The 24,313-nt window shown below is 34.6% G+C and overlaps 1 protein-coding gene across 1 annotated transcript in view; it reads left to right on the top strand.

Annotated features, from left to right (window-relative positions):
* Window positions 1–924: 924 nt before the first annotated feature.
* The window catches only part of LOC149807356 (transcription factor 21-like), a 43,309-nt gene continuing 19,920 nt past the window's right edge, over window positions 925–24,313 (top strand). The window contains exon 1 of the mRNA XM_089965823.1: window positions 925–1,724. Within this exon, the coding sequence (XP_089821949.1) occupies window positions 1,416–1,724 (309 nt within the window). The 5' untranslated portion in view covers window positions 925–1,415. The remainder of the gene's footprint in view (window positions 1,725–24,313) is intronic.

Below are 24,313 nucleotides of genomic sequence, written 5' to 3'. Positions count from 1 at the left end.
ATAATGATTTAGTGTTATATCCTTTGATTTTTTAAAATTTGCTGTTATTTTCGTTTATTAATAATTTGTAGCATATTTTTTCACTTTCACAGAACAACAGAACGAAAAAATTGTAAAAGTTGTTAAATTAAAATGTACAATAAATGTAAGCTTTTTTGCAAACTTCTTGCCAAGAATTTAATTAATTGAGACTATGCATCAATTTAAGAAATCCGTCATAATGTTCTTAATATAAACTGCAAATTAAACAGTGAAAGGCTGCTTAGAATGCAAATTACATCTTCACTAATTATTTTAAATGTGTTTTTCGCTTCAAGGATAATAATAATAATAATAATAATAATAATAATAATAATAATATAAAAAATAATAATAATAATAATAATGTAACAACAACGTAATCGAAAAGCAAGAAATAATCTTTATTATTATTATCATCAACAACATAATCGAAAAGCAAGAAATAATTATTATTATCATCATTATAATCGTTATCTTTTTCATCGTAAATACAACAAAACCTCTTTTCCTGGAATTTGCTGTTTATTTTAGGCTGAAAGGATGTTTATTTTCTTTCTCGCTCCCTCTTACTCTCTAACAGAAAATAAGGAATTTGAGAAATAAGAGATTTGGTAATCGCATGCCCAGCTGAATCGATTACTAAATATTAAGTTCAAATGTGCTTCTTCTTTACTCTAATTTCTTCTGAATTGAAGAAGCACTCGTTTGAGAATATCTGTCGTGCCATATATCTCTCTTTCGTGACGGAACGATCGCCTCAGGCTACGAAACATGCCAGCTGATTGGTTGTAGCGACAGCTGTTGCGAGGTTTGGACCACCTCCCTGACAGTTTACGGGCCGTTTATAAACATACAACTAATGAGGTACCGCACAAAATAAACTGCCCCCTCCAACCTAACAAGTTTGTGTTGAAAAGACGTTGGTGCGATGAAAGAAATTTCCACCTATAATGGAATAAATTTAGGATGTGCGGCAAGGATCCCGCACAAGAAAGAATCCTTGTCCAAGCACATGTGACATATTCTTACATGGGATTATTCAGTGTATAAGACATAGTGTGTTGTCTGTGTTTCGTTTCTCTATTTTTTTTTTAATTAGGTCAAGTATAGTATACATATATTTGTAAAAAGGGTTGGAAGCCAAAACTGCAATAAGCGGTAGATCATACAGAGAGACCAGTATTGAACATGCATAAGGAAGAAATCCGGAAGTACATGCAATAGAATCTTCCTTAATGCATCCAATGACTGTCCTTATTAAACTGAGTGATCCTTCGAAGTGTACCAGAAAACGGACAATTCATAAAAAAGGATTGTAGGAATACATTTTTCTTGAAAATTTCTTGAGGTACGCCTATCCGGCATTGCCGTAGTAAAGTAGCCTATAGTGAAAAATGCCTCGTAAAAGGAAAGAGATCGACAGTGGTAGCGAAGACAGTGATGATTCCAGAAAACATGCAAAACTTAACGGTCACCCAATTCAGAGGAATGCTGCCAATGCACGAGAGCGTGCTAGGATGAGGGTATTAAGTAAAGCATTCTCCAAACTAAAGACAACTTTGCCTTGGGTACCACCTGACACAAAACTGTCCAAACTGGACACTCTACGTTTGGCGGCTAGCTATATTGCCCATCTGAATCAACTTCTGGAGGGAGGCGTTGATGACAGCACCCAACAAGCTTTTATGCATCCCATTAACCTGGTGAGTTTGATTTAACATGTCCCAAGTATTTGCATGGTCGGCGCTATCAAAGGTAAAATGTCAAGTCATTCGTCTCTAACACGTTGTCTACGGTCCGTGCCAAAATAACGAATATAAAAGCCATAGTAGTAATAACTTCTATCCTCGCTTAGAAGTCGATTCAAACTGAAAACAACAAAGATCATAACACGAATACAGATCAAGGTCCATGTTGTTTGTTCTATTGTCCTACCAAACTCCTACCAAACTGCACAGACCCAAACCTGCAGGCACATTATGCGAAGGCAGATCTGGGTCCATGCAGTCTGTAGTTGGGCTCGACTTATTACTGAATAAACACGGTTAAAGCTGCAATCTGATTCGTTATGGCATTTGTAGCATCATCATAATGAAAATACACGCGGATAAAGTAAAAAACTGATGGAATCTTAAGTAATTAAAAGGCATATGCTTCTCAAAAACGCTTCATTCTAATTCACACTGGATCGTACAAATGCAAGAAATGTCAAAACCTTCATATATATCAGCAATATCATTATCGTAATTATTAATTACAGAAACATAGAATATTAAGATTGTCATCGATTTGCAGAGAAGGTTAATTAACTCCAGTGCTAACTAGAAGTTGGTGTAGACCACAATTGACATTGTCTTTAGTTGTTATATAAATACAGGATAAGAACAGACTGTATAACTATAAACATACAGCTTTTTTTTCTATACGTTACACTAAGAGTAAGAGTCAATCCAATAATAACACAAAAAGGAAATATATTTGGAGATATATCAGTACCTACTAGTAAATAAAACTCTAGACCAAACGACATGTCATGGGCACCGTGGACCTAATATCTTCAAAACTTAATAGCCACGAATACCTTTGGTCATACGAACCGATACTAAGATTTTAGACCAATGTCCATTTTTCTTTAGTTGAAAGCGCTTTAATACCTTGATATCACCTATAGTATATTTATTACTTTCATAATCTATAATACATTGGATTCCAAATAGAATTATAATTATAATACGTGACATGGTGATCTAATAATGATGCCTTGTATTGAAAACCGGGCAATTCAGACCAAAGACAATACGGCCCAAGACAAGTCTGTTGAGGGTTGGGACAACTTGTACTAAACCTCTGTTCAACTTGGCCCCATGTGATTTGATAAAGCCTTTATTAAAAGACAAATCGGACCAATTATTAAAAATATGATCCTTACGTCTTAGTGGACATCCTCTCACAACGATAGCATATGGACTAAAGGTCTTTGTCTTGAGTGAAAGTATGGTTTTTAATAATTCCTTGTCATCCACTGAATTGTGAATAACTCTCTGTATTTTAAAAATGTCTGATGCAATAAAAAGATATAGGATTTAAAACAAATTTAAGCTTCGTGGGTCAGACAAATACCTTAGACTCCAAAATTTTACATCTTGAAACAGTTCACATACAACTTTACAGGGAAATGCTTCAGCATTAGAAACATCTTTCACTTAAAATGCAGCTGTAATCTATCTTCAGAAAGTGAGCAAGTCTTTACAGTTTTCCATGATCCGTCTTGAGTCAACTCTTTGTAAATTAGACAAACACGTGTCCGCCACGAGTCATGTCAGAAAATAAGGTCGAGAACAACTTTGGTCTTTTTGTAAATAAGACTGGACTGTACAGTTAGAGAAATAATGCTAATATAACTGTAGGAAATATGTAAGAATTAATCCCATTAACATAAAATTACAGTGAGTTTTCAAGGATTTGTGTGTTGCATTGTTTTATCATGGCTCATCTCTCTTAGCCTTTCTAAAATATATCGTGTATATATTTCAATATGAAAAATGCCTCGATCATTATGATTAATTGTCATTATTTTCTGTGATATTATATTTACTTCACAGGGAATAATTGTGATAGAAACGTCGCAATTATTATCCATTTATCATCTTCACCTTAGATAATCTCTATAAAAAAAAAACAATTAACGCAGAAAAAGACATCTTTTTTGGCGAATGATGCTATCGCTAAATGTAGCACCATCCAAAGGGTTTTCATGAATGTCTTAGATGACGGCAGTGATGATGTAAACTCAATAGTTAATGTGAAGTAAGCAACTTTTCATACATCTTTTATGAGGTAATCAAATAAAGATGTGTTATGATTATTTCAATTCAATCCGATAGAGAATCTGTAAATCACATTGGCTTATGATGCATTTAAGCATACTATCTCTTAGCTTAATGTGCCACCAACGGTCGGCGCTAAACGAGGAGACACGTTTCAATCTTACGAATAATGTAAGAGGGCTCGTTGTCGCCACCTTTATATTTATTTTAATTTTCAGAATACACCTTCCTGTACGAATATTTCATTATCATGTTTTAGAAACACTATATAGGCGATTTGTAAGGTTTTTAAAGACTATTTTGAAATTGATTTAACTTGGTTTGATAGTGATTGGTAGTTCATGTAATTCGTAATTTAAACCGAATTCGGAATTGCGTTAAATTTTGTTTCTAATTACTCCTTTATCTATTATTTGTTCGATGAACCTGATGAAGCTTGAAATTTGAAAACATTTAACGGTGAAATTTATTCTTATGCTATTGCACTGTATACACAAATGCAGTTATTCTGAACATCAAAATATTTTTATATTTATAATGAACCTACGCATAATTTGTAAATATTTGGAGTTATTATGATAAAACTCAATTTTCGCTTAGCTCTTCCTTCATCAATTTTCTAAAGATAATTAAAAGTGAACAATATTTAATAAGAACTAGTGTGAATTTCGATTTATGCAGCAGTATATGATTATGTCTTACAAGGTGATATTATAGTTACATATAGTACTAATTAATTATCTTGTTACACAAATTTATTCGATTTGTAATATTTTGTATTTGTCACATGGCAACCTGTGTAGAATAAATACTGTGTGTATATATCATGCCTTACAGAAAGTCGAACGACTCTGTTTATGCATTTGACATGTAAATGAAAATACCACACTCGAAAATGTTTAAGGGGAAATTTAAATGAATGAATGAATGTCAACGCCACACCCATACTAAAGTTTCTAACCAGTAATCACAAATGAAAGAGAAAAATAGCTGAATTTAATTCATTGTTTTAATCATATGTAAAATTGAAACTTAACACATTATTTTAAAAATGAACCCTGAAAGGCTTGTCTATCTTGATGTAATAATATAGCTGTGAATATTTCCAGTTGGATATGTGTTCCCATTGGGAAATAAAAATAAACTTTAAGCTTATGAATTTAGAGGACAATATTCTCGGAGTTTTTGTCTTGCTTGTTTGTTTGGGGGGGTTGGGGGGGGTTGGTGGAGGCATGTCTCTTCCAAGAAAGCTAGAGTGTCTATTGATTATAAGTCTGGACTAAATTCTATGTTTTTCGAAGTCATCTTTCTCCATAGAAGGATATATTTTCAAGTATATTTTATTTTCACAAGTTCAAAGATAAAACTAACTTCTCAAATAGAGATGTCTGAAAGAGATAACATGCTAATATTTCTGTCACTCTGTAAGGTACAAATGTTTATTATTATTATTATTATTATTATTATTATTATTATTATTGTTATTATTATTATTATTATTATTATTAATGTAATAGTATTGGTGGTGGTGGTGGTGGTGGTAATAGTAGTAGTAGTAGTAGTAGTAGCAGCAGCAGTAGTAATAGTATTTCAGATAAATAATTTAGAATAAATCACTTCACAAACCAACTATTTCCACTATGCAAATCGGTAGAAAGATGCTATGTGATCTACCCCCAATTCCTACCCCACCCCAACAAGTTGTTTTCATATCGTCTCAATCATTTAATTTTCACTGGCACGCATGATGCCCATACATGTCCCGGTGTCCATTTTGTACAATTTACATTATTGTTAAAGATGACATTATTACTTCATCTTTGCCTGTAGAGAGACAACAATAAAAAAGAAAAAGAAATGTTAAAATAAGAGGTAACAAAATTAAGATACAAGCCGTTAATTTGCCGCATTTAACTTTTTTTTTTATACATACAAACCGTTAAATACAGGTGCCAGATGCTGGCCCAAATATTAAGTGGTTACTTATGTTATCGAATATAGATAAATATCGTGCGAGCCCTCAAAACATTCATCAGGAATTTGAAAGAAATGGAAAATTTAGCTATCTTATTTTTTATCTTGAAAATTGCACACCTGGAGTTATTAGTCTCTGTATCCACATTTATGGCAAACAATCTGAGCAATGCAAAAGAAATCCGTTGCAATGCGAAAAAAAAATACATTTATGTAGTCAGCCCGAGCAATTTATGGATTTTATTTTTGGTAGCGTATAATTTTGAAGTATTACAAAAAGAATATTTGGGTTTCGATAACGATGAAACGAATTAATGATTTTCTATACAAACCTAGATAAGAGTTAATAGGTACGACACTTTTGTTTCCTGACAATTAACGGATAGACTATGGATGACATCTATCAATCATCTATCACATACCAGCCTGATATGAATGTTTACATAATGAAGTAGCCTGAGAAAAGCTTAAGTGACCGATTATGGGACATAACTGGTTGGTCCCAAAACCGTTTGACCAGCCGAGTAGGGGAAACGTAATAGGGTGGCCGGAAATATCTTGTCTGACCGAGTAGAGGAAATAGAGAGAATTTAGTAAATACCATCATCACAATTATATGTTCCTAACTCTGAGAATTTTAATTAAATTTTCCTGAAATGTTTACTATATAGTTATGTGTCTTGTTTGAATCACAAGGAAACAACCTTAAAACAAGCAGTGCCAATTTTAAGTAAATATATATGCAAACGATTAGACATTTATGACACAATCTGTGCAAATAAAAGCACCATTGCAATGTGAAAAAAGTATCATCTCCGTTGACTGAATGATCAATTCTGGGATACGTCCATTGCAAATGCGAAATATAATAATGGAAACACAACCACGTTAAATGAATTTTAAACAAACTTATTTTTGTATTCATGCAATTTTCTTCGGTATAGAAAATCGGCAAAGGGTAATTTATGATCGCGAATATTTTCAAATGAATTTGTACTTTTAATAGTAAAATAAGAAAAGAAAGATGTTAACACTTCTTATAGATTACGATATTTCCAAGAAATATTTAAACAGAAAGTCTAAGTTTCTGGTAACCGTAAGATTGGATTAAAATGTATGTTTGTACAAGTAATCTTGAATCTGTCATATAGTCTTTTCATTTTCATTCTTTTAAATATCGTAATTGAATCTGACTTAACTTGAGACAAAAATATAGATAAAATATACAAATTTCTGGTACTGCTAATCCAATATGATGTACAATTATTATTATTATTATTATTATTATTAGACACACAAGACGCACACACCATTTAGTCAAGGTCCATCTGATATCCTCCTCCTTTTGGATGTCCGTTCTGTAAAACTGACGTTATATCCAGTCATGATTACCTCTTTTATAAAGAAACAAATAGAATGGCAAAATTAACAAGAAAAGGGGTAAAATGGAAACACAGTCATTGCATGGTCATGTGCACTGGCCACAAAAAAATACACAATATGACACTCGAGTTATTCGAAATCAGTAGCCAGATATTTGTCAAAACATCATCCCGTCATTCATCTTCTCTATCACCATAAGATCTTTGAAAATTCAATGTCCCTTTAGGCAATTTATTATCTAACAACATAAACTGTATTGAATACGACCCCAAAAAAGTCTTTTTTTTTATTTCAGAAATGATGGATCCATAAATTTAGATACAAAATAAAATATTTTAGACAATGGCGAGTTATGCCACAGCATCGTCATACTTAACTGAGGGAATACGTATACACGAGCATTCTAAATTTTCATCGCAAAGCAAGAAGGATGATGGAAGTGTAGTCGCATTCATTTCATCTTAAGTGAATACAATTTGTGAACGTAAACGTTTCTTTACTTTAGATAGAAACTTTATTAAAATCATTTAAAAATGGTCTCTGAAATTATTTTTAACATAAGAGTTGAGAGTCGAGATAAATGAAAAATGAAAAAGATATAGGTTTCTCATATTTACTGTGACATTTTATTCATGTTTTGTTGTCATTTAATTAAATATGGAATTGGACACAAGTTAGCTAACTTATATAGAACTTTCCAAAAATAAGCGTTCCAAATATGATATTCATTTTCCAGAAACTTTAGCTTATATGAGAGAAAATAATAGTTTCAATGTAAATATGAGAACGATCGCTGCTTTTGACATTCAACTGCATGCATTTCAAACTGAAACGTTTCTGATTAAAAAGTTAGTGATTACGGGGCTCAGGCTCCAGTATCAACAAGAGCTACTGCTACTATTGCATAGTTATCGTCATCCTCCTTGTCTTTGCCATTGTTGTCACAAACATCCGTATATTTTGCATTTTAAACAGCACATAATATCGTATGTTTGATAACAATCGTTTACTGCATGGGATGTTGATCTGAATCATGAGATCTTCTATGACCGAGCTCGATTTCGTCCATTCTGTAACTGCTTTATCCGGAATATTTCTCTGCATGAAAGAATGACCTTGCCCCCCTCCTGTTCTCTCTCTCTCTCTCTCTCTCTCTCTCTCTCTCACTCTCTCTCTCTCTCTCTCTCTCTCTCTCATTTTTATGTAAAAGTGACCCTAAAGTTTACGTTTCGGTTGCAGGCTTTACTGTCAGTTACAATAACATAAGGAACGATCAAAACTTGATTCAATTCAGATAAATGATTTTAAACACATGAGCATGTTATAAATTGCAAGAGAAGTGATTATTTGTAAACTTATAGGTTATATTGGTTTTGATGACAAAAGCTGTTGAGGAAATTTTATTTTTCATAAAATTCGAAAATATTTTAAAGGTATATAAGACACTATTATTTTCTTTAATTTCAAAGAAATTAATAAAAAGAATAAAATAAATCGGATAATAAAAATATTTGCGAGTGAAAAGTACTAAAAGTTACTTATATTACTGAGTAGTTGGATGATTTAACATTTTTTAATGAATTTTATTTTAAAAGTATTAATTAAATTTTATTTTCAATTTGAAATTAACTAAGAAGATCGCACATTTTGAATGTATGTACTGTAATTATAAAATTTAAACAGTGTTAAGTGGTTGAGATAGGAAGACATCTAAGCATATTTTACTAATTCCAATTTATAATTATAACGTTGCTAAAATTACCCAAGCTGTTATGTAAAACCGCTGTGGTGGCCTAAGTGGTTTGTGCGTCAGCATCGGATGCGGGTTCAAACCAAGGTCGAATCATACCAAAGACTTATAAAAATGGTACATGCAGCTCCCTCGCTTGGCGCTCAACTTTAAGAGGTTAGTGTTAGGACTTGTCGGCCTGGTGTCAGGATAATGTGACTGGGTGGGGCATCATACTACATGTCTGCGGCATGATGCCTCAGTGCTAGACATCAATATAAACTGGCACATTGCAGACATCATAGCGATATGACTAAACTTGTTAAAGCTACGTTGAAATCAACACACACACACTGTTTTGTAAATGTATATCACCGTTTATCACACTTTTTGCGCCCAAATTACCAACTTGTTACTATTAATTTAATTGTTATAAATGAATTTTCCCCCAAAAAAGTTTTTTTTTACATAACCTATTATATCGTTAAAGCCGATGAAAATTAAGGAAATTGACGGAAATTATTTCTCTCTAAATTATTAAAATAACATTTTTAATTTATAGAAACGTTCTCGGCCAATGGTCTTGAAGTTATTGCAGTTTTTGTATTGGTGGACCATTTTAATTTTAATCTCATTTTTAAAGATTCCAGTGTCATCCTAAGTTTGTAGACTGTTTTAGGTACATTTAAAATACGTATGTATGTATGTATGCATGCATGCATGCATGCATGTATGTATGTATGTATGTATGTATGTATGTATGTATGTATGTATGTATGTATGTATGTATGTATATAGGTAGGTAGGTAGGTAGGTAGGTAGGTCGGTGTGTATGAATTAGCGTTTACCAGCACGTCAGCACAACTTTGGTTAATTGCACAAAGACAAATCAAATTAGAAATAATTGTATCCCTATTTACATCTGTCAAACCCATTAGTTTTTACAACATGCGCAATATCTTCACATGCTTTTTATGCTTTAAATTCGTTCTTTTTTATATACTAAGATCACCTTCTGCAGGTGAAATAATTATTCTTTAGCCGAGCATCGAAACTTTACAGATTTTCCGTTATAATTTTAATGACCCAAGTCTGATATATAAACCATGTCATTGACTTCTATATATTGGCGATTACCATTAAAATAACGAATTAAGTCGGATCCAACTGCAAATAACGTTGTCCCTGATCTTTCGTCGCTTATTGTGCCGGCATGTAAGGGTTTGTGTTGTTTGTTCAATGATTACACCTAACAAACTGCGACGATTAGGATCTACTGGAGCAGTATGCAGTTGGATCCGTCTTATAAGTGAGTTAAGACCGCAGGTTTGTTCGATACTTTTTGTCCTATTTGATTTGTGATAGTTCTCATTTTATAATCAATTTCACTTCAGCGCCTACCACTATCCTTCCATATCACTCTTGTTTCATTGCTGTGGATTTATTGATGTCGTCGTTAAAGCGTAATATTCTGAACTGATACAAAATTGAATTGTTACATTTAGAAACAAGTGTGCATATTTGAAGCCAACAGTCAAAAATCTTGATACTACAACTAACTTTAGAAGTTTAGACGTTACTTTGGATGACTATCGCTAAGATTAATTTATTCAGCTTATTCCAGTAGTAGACAGCGCTCATATAAATAGCAGATAAGGTATACAAATTGGTAAGAAAACTTCTAATATCTCAAGGATTAATTAGATTTTATAAAAAGCAGAACTCGAAGAAATGTTACGCACAATACAATTGTTCCTTTCTAAATAGGTAAACTCAAAAACAGTTTCCACTCACATTCATGGGAATTGAAATAGTAGCCAGTTTTATTATTTGACATGCACGTAACTTATGAAGAATAAATCAGAGAGTCAGATAGTTAATAAGAGAATTTAATCTCTCTCTCTCTCTCTCTCTCTCTCTCTCTCTCTCTCTCTCTCTCTCTCTCTCTCTCTCTGTCTGCGGGAGGTCGTGGGTTCGATTCCCGGCCGAGTCATACCGGAGACTTACAAAAATGGTACTAACAGCTGCCTCGCTTGGCGTTCAGCATTAAGAGGTTAGTGTTAGGACTGGTCGGCCTGGTGTCAGGATAATGTGACTGGGTGGAACGTCATGCTTTATGTCTGCGGCATGATGCCCCAGTGCTAGACATCACTATAAACTGGCACATTGCAGACATCGTAGCGTTATGACTGAAAGAACGTTAAAGCTACGTAAATGATCAAAATCAAATCACACATATCTCTCTCTCTCTCTCTCTCTCTCTCTCTCTCACACACACACACACACACACACACACACACACACACACACACATTTTCCTGCTGCCCCTCTCCCTCTTCCTCCTAGTTACAAGCAAAATATCAGTGTGCTGATATAAAAGTAAAACTTGTCAATTCAACATTTACAAGAAAGTGCTTGTAATATTCTTGGAGGATGTGTTGACGTATTACACACATGACAGCAGACTGTGTGAAGTATGAATGCTAAAATACATTCATGATGTTGTCCTAAGTAATAAAATATAACTTCTAACACAATAGTTCTTGCATGTTTTTATTCAAAAGAAAGCTTATAAAATAACGTATAGTGTTCTTATTGTTGTGGGGTTGGGTTGGTGGGTGGGTGGGGATACATATAAATAATTAATGTCTAAAGAAAACAGTGTAGGATACCATAAAGCAAGAAAAATGGCAACGAGGATATTTTACAACGAAAACAATAATGCGCGAAAAAAAAATAGAAGAGAATATCTATCAAAAGCAAACGTTTTTAGAATTGGGTCTCTTTTAAAACACATGAATTAGGTCTCTTTTAAAGCAAACTAAAACACATGAATAAGGTATCTTTTACAGCTGAAACACACGAATTAGGTCTCTTTTACAACTAAAACACATGATTTTGGCATATTTTAAAACTAAATCACACGAATTATATATCTTTTAAAACTAAAACACACGAATTGGGTCTCTTTTACAACTAAAACACATGATTTAGGTATCTTTTAAAACAAAATCACACGAATTAGGTCACATTTTAAACTAAAACACACGAATTAGGTCTCTTTTACAACTAAAACACATGAATTAGGTGGTTTATTACAAGACGTACACCATTCAAGAAGCAACACCATGACAAGGCCTAAGTGCTTAAAAATTGTGTCTCTAGTGATTTCACATTAGAGGATATACAATATATTTTGGATTTCTATGATACACAATGTGTTGTTGAACTTAATATATTGGAATTGATGTTTTAGCTGTATAAAAATAGACTCAATAGCATCTACGTGACAGTGGCGAGAAAGATGTCATACTAAAATCTTCTGACTATATTATTAAACCTGTAGGTACAGTTTCAATAAGTTAATTATAATGGAACATACGAAACCATGGAGGTTAGTAAATGTGATTCCGTATACAATATAGGCTCGAAGTGTCTGGTCGTAAATTATTGACCAATAAGCTTTATTTATGTGGCACTAAACATTCTTGACAAGTTTATAAGTTATCCTATAATTGGATCGTAGGTGTCTTATGGTCTCATTACTAAGGAAGGTTATGGTGTAATGAAAGACTGTTACTAAGCACCAGTATGACTGTTACCAGACACCAGAATGGTTTTAGAAATGACTGTTGCTAGACCCCAGAACGGTTATAGGAAAGATTGTTACTAGGCACCATAATGTTGTAAGGAAAGACTTTTTCTAATACCAGAATCGTTTAAGGAAAGATTGTTACTAGGCATAATGATGGTGTTCGGAAAGACTATTACTAAGCACGAGAACGGTTTTGGAATGACTGTTACCAGACATCAGAATGGTTTTAGGAATGACAGTTACTAGGCACAAGAATGGCGTAATGAAAGACTTACTAAGCACCAGGATGGTTTTAGGAATGACTGTTACTAAGCAAAATGATGGTTTTAGGAATGACCGTAACAAGACACTAGAACGGTTTTAGGAAAGACTGTTATTAGGCACCAGAATGTTGTAAGGAAAGAATGTTACTAATACCAGAATCATTTTAGGAATTACTGTTACAAGACACCAGAACGGTTTTAGGAAAGACTGTTATTAGGTACCAGAATGTTGTAAGGAAAGACTGTTACTAATACCAGAATCATTTTAGGAATGACTGTTACTATGCACAAGGATGGTGTTAGGTAAGACTATTACTAAGCACCAGAACGGTTTTAGGAATGACTTACTAGGCCCCAGAATAGTTTTGAGAATGACTGTTACAAGACACCAGAATGGTTTTAGGAAAGACTATTACTATGAACCAGCCTGATTTTAGACCGTTACTAAGCTTAATCATGACTTTTGACAAGGCAATTACTAACCAAGACTATGATTTTAGGACAGGCTGTTAATAAGCACCAGGATGGTTTTAGGAAAGTCATAAGATTGTGGTTTCTGATTTTGGGGATTAACGCCATTTTAGCACATGATCGGCCACATATGGAGGCGGTATATATGTATGTATGTATGTATGTATGTATAAGGTTTAACGGTATGTAACACAATACTTGGTATTAAACAACTTTAGGATTTAAAGTCAAAATCAATACATGATTTCTTATATATAAAACAGAGTCGATTTAAATGGTTCGTCATCCTCCTGATGTAAAGTAACGCGTGCTAATCCACGAGAGAACGGGCCTAACATTGCTTTTTTTTTTTTTTTTTTTTTACTTATATCAATGATCGGCCAGAAGATTTTGTCAATACAGTGAGAATTTTTATCTGGGATAGTCTACCATTTTATATTGTCACTGCAGGGACAAAGAATAAATTCAAATCAAGATTAAAATTTATTTGGAACGATTTACGTATTCAATGACACTGATTATACTCAAAACCCGAACACTGCAAAAGTTATCAATAAAAAAATGGATCGCAAGAAGCGTAAGCTTTTTTCTTACAACAGTTAGAATAGTAAGTAAAAACAATAAGAAATAGTTCTAATATTTTTTATATTAAGCAGTTTGACTTTCACAGTAGCGTGTGTGTGTGTGTGTCAAATATGAACTGGTGTCGGCAACAAACGGTACTCGTGCCACAGAGTGGCACGTCAAGAGGTATTATCTAGCACGCAATGCAGCCAAAAATCTCTATTTGAACGATGTTACTCTCTTAATCGTGGCACGCTCTCGTTTATTTGTAATTATTCCGGAAAGAAAGTGGCACGCTATGTAAAATAGGTTGCGAACAATGGGTTAGAGAGTTTACTTCATTTATAACAGGAATAAACCAGTTTCACAATACCTGAAAATAACGCTCTTGGGGTTAGTTCGCAAAATCTCGCAATTCTAAAACGAGGAGTTCACTGCTGGGAGATTTACAATCAAAATATAACGATTATAGTCAAGAGGATTTACAGTATTTAACCGTCCAACATTTAAAAGAAATCTTAAACCTGTACCATGAAAGCGTCAGCAGACAAAAGGTCATGGCGTACCTAAGTCATCATGTGCAGGAAAAGTACGCCTCACAGTTAATATAATAGGTGTAATTGTGATGTCGACTTCCAATGTTTCAAAATCTGTTATAGCTCTCAGAAAACGCTCAAAGGACTGGATTTTTGCAAAAGAAAAGTACAAAAATGAATTTCCATCAGATGTATGACTATTTAGTTGCGAAAACAAAAACAGGGATGAAAGGAACAAACTTTGAAAAAAGAAATTGCATTGCATTTTTCACTGAGAGGCATGTTTATGAGATTCAGGTTTCAAGGAATAGAGACCTTATGTGTGTATTTGAAAACCGATTGCATCCTTGAAAAATAAAATACCAAAGCTACAGAATAATGTTATTTTAAATCTAAATACATAAACTCTAGAATAATATTATTTAAACTAAAATACCAACACTTTCGAGTAATATTATTTTTTAAAAATTTGAAAACCATTGAATACTGTTATTTAAATTCAAATATCCAAACTATTTAATAATGTTATTTTAATTAAAATACCAAAACAATCGAATAACGTTATTTTAAATTAAAATTGTTTAAATGATTGTCAGACTTAAATCCACGATTCTGAAAATGGGTTTAGTTCGATATGGGGGGGGGGGGGGCTACCGCCTTCTGAATTTGCAACGATAGTGATTGTTTTTCCACTGATTGTAGCTATAGTTTGCTTAAGCTACATACTTCTAAACCTGCTTTGATTGTTAAATTTTATATTCTTCTAAACATGATTTGTCAAATATTATTAAAACTTAAAATGAACTTGCTTACAATGGTTTAGTGCAAAGTAAGATAAAATACATTATAAGATGAACGTTTTAGTATAAAACCAACTCCTAAGAGAATTTGTTCATTTGCTTGGCTATGTGTGTGTTATTTATTTCTTTAAAAAAATATTGATGAAAAGGATTATTATTATTTTTATTTATTTGTAGTAGAAGTAGTAGTAGTAGTAGAAGTAGTAGTAGTAGTAGGATCAGTATCAATGGCAAGAACATTCGCCCAGCAGTAGTTGCATCGTTTTGGATTTTAGCGATTTATATCAGGAACGGCAATTCGTCCGAAATGCATATTGTGCGTGCGTGTGTGTGTTTGTATGTGTGTGCGTGTTTAGGAATTTTGTGTCTAATAACATCGTTTCCAATTAATATAAATACAAAAATAGCCACATGATACGAAGTAAGAGATTTTAGGTAACACGTATGTCGCAGCAGTTCGAAATCAGTGAAAACCGAAGCTGCCGTGTTGTGCCCTTTTTGACGTGCGAAATCAGCGGAAATGTAAAGCTGCCTTGTTGTGTCCTTAGGTCGTGCGAAATCATCGAAAATATAAGGCTTCCGTGTTGTGTCCTTAGCCAGAGCTAAATCACTTAAAATGTAGGGCTTCCGCATTATGTCCTTGGTGCGAAATCAATTAAAATGTAAGACTGCCGTGTTGTGTCCATGCGAAATCGTTCAAAATGTAAAGCTATCGTTTTGTGTACTTAGTGCGAAATAAGTTAAAATGAAGGGCTGCCGTGGTTTGTCCTTAGATAGGTCACTTTGATCTTACTGCCTTGCAGCTGTGTTGTTTCCTTTGCCAGTGTGAAATGAGTTTAAATTTAGGGCTGCCGCCTTGTGTCATTAGATATTGAGTAATTGGCTAAAACGTAAGGCTGTCGTGGTGTGTCCTTAGATAGTGCGTAATTGGCTAAAACGTAAGGCTGCCGTGGTGTGTCTATAGATAGTGCGAAATCATCGAAAATGTAAGGCTGCCGTGTTGTGTCCGTAGAGCGCAATCAGCGAAAATATAAGGCTGTTGAGTTGTGTCCTTAGATAATGCGAAATCAGTTAAAATGTAAGGTTGTCGTGGTGTGTCCTTATGTAGGACACTTTGATCTTACTGCCTTACAAGAATCAGAATACACGTACGTATTTAATTCGCATGTAAGCCCAAAATGTGTCCTATAATTAATAGAGTAAAAACTCTCATGAGGTCATTCCCTAAAACCATCCATACACCGGCCATTTCAATTTGTTTTGTGATACAGTTGCAGATTTAATGTCTGAAATCAGTGTCAGATTAGGGCGGACTCAGCGTTCCCCCGCCTCCCCTTCCCCAACAAAAGGAGTGCGAAACGACAGGAACGTTTTCCAGAGTGAATGTCCATTACAGTAAGATGTTTCAATTATGCCCTGAAAATGCTTTAAATGGAGGAGTTTCACCCACCCCATGGCTCCCGTCTTAGGGTTCTGTCTTACAGATTCCTCGCTTAATTCTTAACGCATCTTAACTTGTATTGTTTAACGCCTAAATGATCATAAAATATCTAGCTGACTTCTGTGCATACATACATTCAAACATACATACATACATACATATGTACCTACATGCATATACACAGACATACAAACGTACGTCTCAACAGGGAGAGAGAGAGATGGGATTTTGTTTATTTCCACGCATTACTCACATAGCCTCTAGGGAAAAACAATCTATGGTACTTTTTATAATCATGGTTATTTGGTTATTTCCTTTATCCTTTATTAGATTAATTCACCATTACGGTACTGATTTGTTCATGAAAATGATACAGGTTTGATTTTTAGATAATTGTTCCATCTACCTACCATATTCAGGGCTCTTATATAATCCAAACTGACACGTCTAACCACTACTCTCTATGATAGCAACGTACAAATCGCCCAGTAATACTGCTATTGTAAGCAACTCTCATTAAATAGTAACCCGGTATTTTCATTCAACATTTTATTAGAAGACGTCAAATACCCAACAAATCGAAAAGTTCGTATCATATATATTAAGCAACACGCGTGTGTGCATTATTTCAATACACATCGTTACAATTTGTAAGCAATGCACGTGTGTGCATAATTTAGACAAACATCGTTTCAGTGTCAGCATTCAGAATAATAGGCACTTAATTATAATTTCGTCGCGTTAAGCGCAAAAACTTTCAATGCTCGAGAACATCAAAAGATAGATTACAGATAAATTGTCTAATTATTCTCAAATTTGTCACATGAACCTATTTTTTCCACTAAATATTTAACAAATGTCTATACAATTGGTTTATGGTTCTTTTAAAATGCCGTTTTAAACTTGTGTAAAAAAGGTGAAAAGTTATGCAAAAGCAAAACTAAAACCTAGACAGGTATTTGGCCATAATTAGTAAAACTGACGACACATGTAGAAAGAAGTACCATCCTGCTGGACATGTTAAAGTGACTTGTGACAGTCTTCACTTCGATATTTTTTATTTTTTAAGTACGGTCTCTGCGTACAAATTCCCAGCCGTTGGATAACTCAAGGAAACTGAGCAATGACTAAATTAGTTTAATATTTCAGCTCGCATAACGAGTCCGGTAAACCTAGTTTGACTAGTACTTTTCTTATGCACGTACAGTTAGTTGACTGTTGTAACTCACAACACTCCGTCAAACACCCGCCATGATCCAATGACCCGCTCATCCCGATTGTAAAGCTGTCTCCTGCCAATTTGAAACTACCGAAAACTAGAAGAAATAATTTGGTCCTACTTTGATCTCTTGTAAATTTTCAAAAACCGGAGTGGTTTTTACTGAAATAAATCTACCATGACAAAATTATTCAGGCAATTTGTATATAGTCTTTGTCTTTTATATCTGTCTTCATTTCTAGCTGATACTCTGAGAATGCTCTTAGTCTTAAACCATGTCTTTTTTGCCGATGATTATCGATTGATGTTCCTTTTTTCTCATATTTGCCCCAATATCGACTGAAGTCGCCTATCAAGGAACACATATACGGTGATAATAAATGCTAATTAATGTAAATGTGTTTAATTGCTGTAATAAATCGTCTGATAATAATTGATAATAATCATTAATCTTCCAGAATGAATCTGCAACCCCGACCAGAAAATTAATCATACCATTAATATATGTATGTTCCTTGTATAGAAATGTTATAAAATACCAAAACAAATAATGTACAGGTTGACCTCAAAGTGAAACAAAGTTTCGCCAAATTATAGAGCAAAAAATTAGCTTTTAGGTTGCTATTTGAAATACAAAAAAAAGAAATGCAGTTAGATGTCGCTGAGAACCTCTCATAAAATTTAATAACAGTTGTATATATATATATATATATATATATATATATATATATATATATATATATATATATATATATATATATATACATATATGTGTGTGTGTGTGTGTGTGTGTGTGTGTGTGTGTATAATAAACATATAGATGCTGTTGTTGTTGTTAGGTTTAACGCCATTTTTCAGTACAAGATAGGCTATACCTGGCGGCCAGTATTAATGGTGGAGGAAGAACCCGGGAAAACCCCGGAAAGAACCACCTGCATGTGAAATGGAGAGAAAAGAGGACCAAGTGTAAAGAACGTATACGGACTTGGAAACTGAAAGGAGATAACCTGGCTTGATTAAAGCAAAAAGAAGAGACGCTAATGAAGGAAGTTCGAGAGGTGACGTGGGAGAAATTAAAGTCAAGTGTAGTGGATTCAGGGAAGAAGATATGTAGAATGACAAGAGGGCAGACGAGAAAGGAACGAAAAATATGGTGGTAGGCAGAGAAGGTTCAGTCTGCAATAAAGAATAAGAAGGTTGCCTTTAAGAAGTGGCAAGAGGGTCGTCTTGATGCTGATCTGAGAGCGGCATATAGATCAACATGCAAAGAGGCAAAGAGAGTAGTAGCAAGGGCCAAGAATGATGCAGTGAAGCACATGTTTGAGGAGATGAACACCAAGGAAGGGGAGGTAAAGTTATACAAGATAGCAAAGGCCAGACAATGCGATGCTTAAAGCTCTTGGGCAAGATGATGTAGGTTGTTTTACATCATCCTGAATTACTTCCTTTTGGCTGGAAAGTTACCAGATGACATGAAAGAGATTGAGATATTGACTATCTACATCAGAAAGGAGATGCGCTCGGATGTGGAAACTACAGACGGATCAAACGTTTGGAAACTAGGTTGAAGATGTATGAAATAGTGGTTGAAAGACCAAGAGAAAGGGAGTTACAGAAAAGATTATACAAGTCATTAAATCCAGGTATGAAGGAACAAGAACGATGGTAGAAGCAGTCTGTGATCACAGTCGGGTTTGAAATCCGAGTTGGTGTTCATCAAGGATCGTGCCTGAGTCCACTACTACTCATAATTGTAATGGATGTAGAGATACCATGGGACACGGTGTGCGCTGATGATCTGACTGTGGCAAAAGACTCAGCGATGAATCTTCAGACAAGGTTCAACAGATAGCAATGTGCCTTGGAAAGTAACTGTCGTAAAATCAATGCTAGCAAAACAGAAACCAAGGTATGTTCAAAGATATAGGAACCCTTGGTAATCATTAGCAGCAATTGAAACGTACCGAAGCAGTGGATAAATTTAAGTATCTGGGTTCAGTGTTAAAAGGTAAGGGAGGATGCGAGGAGGATGTTAAGCAGAGGATCAGGGCAGCCTGGCAAAAGCAGAAAGACTTATTAGGTGTAGTCTGTGATCGGACGATGCCAGTCCAAATTAAAGGAAAAGTATACATAACAATGAAAAGACCAGTGCTGATATATGCAAAGAAGAATGGTCACTAAGGAAGAAAAAAAGCTTCTTGAAAGAAAAGACAGGAAAATGCTATGTCAGATACATGGGGTCTCCCTTAAAGAGAAGAAAAGAATCGAAGACATCCATTGTCACAGACAAGGTTCGGGAAGACAGACTAAGGTGGTATGGGCAACTGTAACGGAGGGAAGAAAACAGCTACAAGATAAGAATCATGAAGGCAGAACTGCATGGACAACGAAGACGAGGACAACAGAAATAAATGATGAATGCATGTGGTGGATCGGAAGAAACTCAGACTCACTGCAAAAGATACAGGGACCAGAGCTGAATAGAGAAGGAGACCCCATGTATCTATATCTATATCATACCCCATCTATATATATATATATATATATATATATATATATATATATATATATATATATATATATATAGAGAGAGAGAGAGAGAGAGAGAGAGAGAGAGAGACAGACAGACAGACAGACAGACAGACAGACAGACAGACAGACAAACAGAGGGAGGAAGGAAGAGGAAACTACTCAGAAAAGCAGACAGAGACATAGACAGAGAAGCATCAGAGATAGATATTGAAAATTTCATAACCGTCGTCATTATGCGAAGCAGTTCTGTTAAATGAATTAAAGTTCAAAACTTCTATGCCAGATTCTAAATGAGGCAAACTGACCGTCTAAATTCGTCTAAATTCGAAAGAGATAGAAATGAGTAGTAATCGTAATAACACCGTTGGCAGGCCTGGTCCTAGGATGTGCGGGTCCGAAGGCAGCAAACAATGAGCACGGGGCCCCAAGCAAAACAAAATGCATTGTGGAGTTGATTTCCTGAAGGTGCGAGGCCCAAGGCGGTTGCATCGTTCGCCTTGCTCTAAGCTCGGGCCTGACTGTTGGTTCATTTTGATCAGTTATATTATGTGCTGTTCTATTTAGCTTACTATAATAAAAGATTCTTAAAACTGAATCAGTCATGTCGTGAAAGATATAGGCTTCCGTGAGAAGCATAGTCTTCCCGTTATGTTGATGACAGTTGAATTTGTCCTTTTCATTATCAATTATTTATTTTCGTTTTGCTTATGGCTGCAGCATGCAGCAAACAGTATTTCGACCTCCCCAAAAACCGAATGTGTTTTTAGAAATAACAAAGCATGCTCGTGTTGATACAAGCGAATTGTGTAATTAATGTAGACGCTCTAAGCTAACGTAGCCCTTATGGTTCATGTTAAAAGAATGATGGATGATCGGCCCCAAAAGCTGGACATGCGTCTGCTGTGGTCACGGACTATATTTTATATAAACAAACAGTTTCCAGGATAGTTAAGACATTACAATAACGGTAGTTCATGTGAGTAATTCCTTCTCAAAACATATTACCATACAAACTGTTCATTAGGAATACGATCTAAATAATAATAATAATAATAATAATAATAATAAATTTATCATATCAAATATGCATAGACAATAAAATAAATGCTTGAAAAGGTGACTCTGTTTAGAATAAAAGTGTGAACAAAGAAGGTCAGATACATGTACAAAACCCGTGCAGAAGCGGCTTCTGGTCACACACTACACGTAGTATACTGTTCGCCATCTGTTAAGTTTTAAGATGGGTATTTGGTTTGGAGCAGTGGAGGTACAGGACTAGATGTTTCATCCAGCTAAACAAATCTCTGAAATCTACAATAGTCACAAAATGGAAATCAGTCGTTTATCTCTGGCAGTAAAATGTACATTAGAGCGCCCCCCCCCCCAACAAAAAAAGCAACAAAAAAACCCCACAAAACAAAACACAACAACAACAGTCAAGGTGGCAGAACATATCCACAAGGGTCACAAACGACATATAGTCCTATCAATAATATCAGACCACATCATCTTCCCGAGGAACGGATGGCAAATTCACAAAACACATTATTTACGTGGATGGGTAACTCTAAGCCCAATCGGACAAGTCCAATTCGGGCTAGTGTTTCTGTACTAACGCAGCAGAACTCCCGGGCCTCAGCAAATAGTATGATGGAAAGAGAAAGGGAAGAAATGACTGATGATACATTTATCGAGTCTGCAGAAACAATTGATTCAAGCTTGAGAAATCTAATGCTCGATATAAGAAATGAACTTTATGAACGATTTATACTTTTTGAATGTTCCCTGGATGAGCTGAAAAACAAAGATGAATTGCTTACTAATCAGAATATGGCCCTATGCAAGAAGATTGAGAACCTGACAGAGAAAGTTATTGAATTGGAAACACGATTGTAGGTGAACGAACAAAAGCTTGAGCAACAAGAGGCGGATTCCCTCGAGAGAAACTGATGTTTTATAGTGTGTCTGAAAACCGCGAAGAGAAGTGGGAGTATAGAAAAAAAATCGATTAAAGTGTATATGAGGGATGCACTTGGTTTAGATTCTTACGTTGAAAGAGCCCATCGGCTGTGATCAAAAGACAACCCAAGATCCGTGACTGTCAAATTTTCAGATTATAAAGACAAAGAGAAAGTGTTGAGACGCTATTGAGAAACAAGGAAACAAGCCCATGAAGCAGCCACGAGGACCACGTCTGAGAATGAAGACACAGCGGCAACTAGCAGATCAGATAACGTACGTGTATCTGAAGATTTTCCAGAGTGAGCAAAGCTCGTGCCAATCTCTACCCGACACTGAAAAAAGCCAATGAACAAATGAAAAAAGTTTTTAACAAATATGACAAGCTAATATTTGTATTTGATGAGGTTAGAAAGGACGCTAATAATAAACGCTTACGTTTATGTATTTGATGAGGTTAGAAACTATCCTTTTCTTATAGACAAAAGATAGGACTCTTCCGAGGCCAGCGAAATGTGTATGACGAGAACGGTTCTAATTATGTGCTAGGTTGTTTGGTATGGAATATATCTGGTTTAGATGAGAACCTTTCTAGAGAAGAGAGGTCAGATTTTATTACTTATGTTGAAAAAATTTTTATACTAGGCTTTGTTGAAACATGGTCAGGAATTATTGATCAGTTCAATATTAACGGTTACAAAAACTTTGATAGCGTAAGAATTAAATCACAAGATGCTAAAATAAATTCAGGGGGTTCTCGGTTTTTGTTCGTGAACCCCTCTTCAAGCATTTTAATATATCTAGAGAATAAAGTTCCTCAAACATATAATTTGGTTAGTTGTTTCGTCTAAGGCTAGCATGCTGAATTGAGAATCGCCAATGGTAGATGTGAATCAGATAAATGGATAAGGAAATTTGCCTGTATGCATGGTAATTCGGCCTCAACAATATATTATGTCTTAGCCGACGTATGTGTTTTAAAATATATATCATATTTTGACACAGATGACAGATTGGAATCAATACACATGCCCATTGTATTTTCACTTGTCTACATGGATGGACTAGAGCAAAAGGCTATAAGTGTCTCTGGGGTTAACGAAATAAATAAATACATATGGAACAAAGAAGAAGGTCTTTCTTGTATCCAAAATTGCAAATATCTATTATCTCAAAATATGGACAAGATTTTAAATGATATAAACAATAATAAACTTAATGAATGCATCGAAACAATTACTGATATTTACCATGATGCAGCAAGCACAATGAAAACAATCAATAGAAAATAAATTCTAGTTGTGATTTCTCCAAGAAGAATTGTTAAATGTCAGTCTTGGTTTGATAAAGATTTCACAAACGCCAAAAGCAAAGCCTTAAGATATCTAAAACGGTTTAGATTAAAACGTACAAAGGAATCACTTGAAGATTCTACATTTTATAAAAATATGTATATATCTCTTACAAGAAGCAAGCAAAAGCAATATGAATTAGAACAAAAAAGTAGCCTTTTATCTGCACTATACTCTACAGATACACAACCTTTCTGGCGCGTTGTAAAGAACCCAAGTACTGGTATGCAAAACAGTATCACGTCTGCAACTTGGTATAAATATTTTTCGGAATTATTTAATTTTTTCAGTTCTTGTGCAAGACACAGGAAACTGAAAACATTCAAGTACTTCACGAGACTTTAGATAGAACAATCACAGAAGAAGAGGTACGCCTACCACTGAGTAAACTAAAACAAGCTGGGGGATTAGATGCTTTATCCAGCGACTTCTTTAAATGTACGAGCAACATAATTGCACAAATATTAACAATATTTTAATAAACTATTCGATGTTGGATATTATCAAGAATATTGGTCAACGGCTATCATCATACCAATTTTGAAGAAAGGGGATGTAAATGAACACTCCAATTGCAGAGGCATTAGTCTACGACATGTATTAAGCATATTGTTTAAATCGATTTTAAATAACAGAATAAATGAACG

The sequence above is a fragment of the Sinohyriopsis cumingii genome, chromosome 1 (assembly GCF_028554795.1).
Source record: "Sinohyriopsis cumingii isolate HCF-2022 chromosome 1, ASM2855479v2, whole genome shotgun sequence".
In the NCBI taxonomy this organism is placed as follows: Eukaryota; Metazoa; Mollusca; class Bivalvia; order Unionida; family Unionidae; genus Sinohyriopsis; species Sinohyriopsis cumingii.
This window is presented reverse-complemented; position numbering and strand designations above follow the sequence as displayed.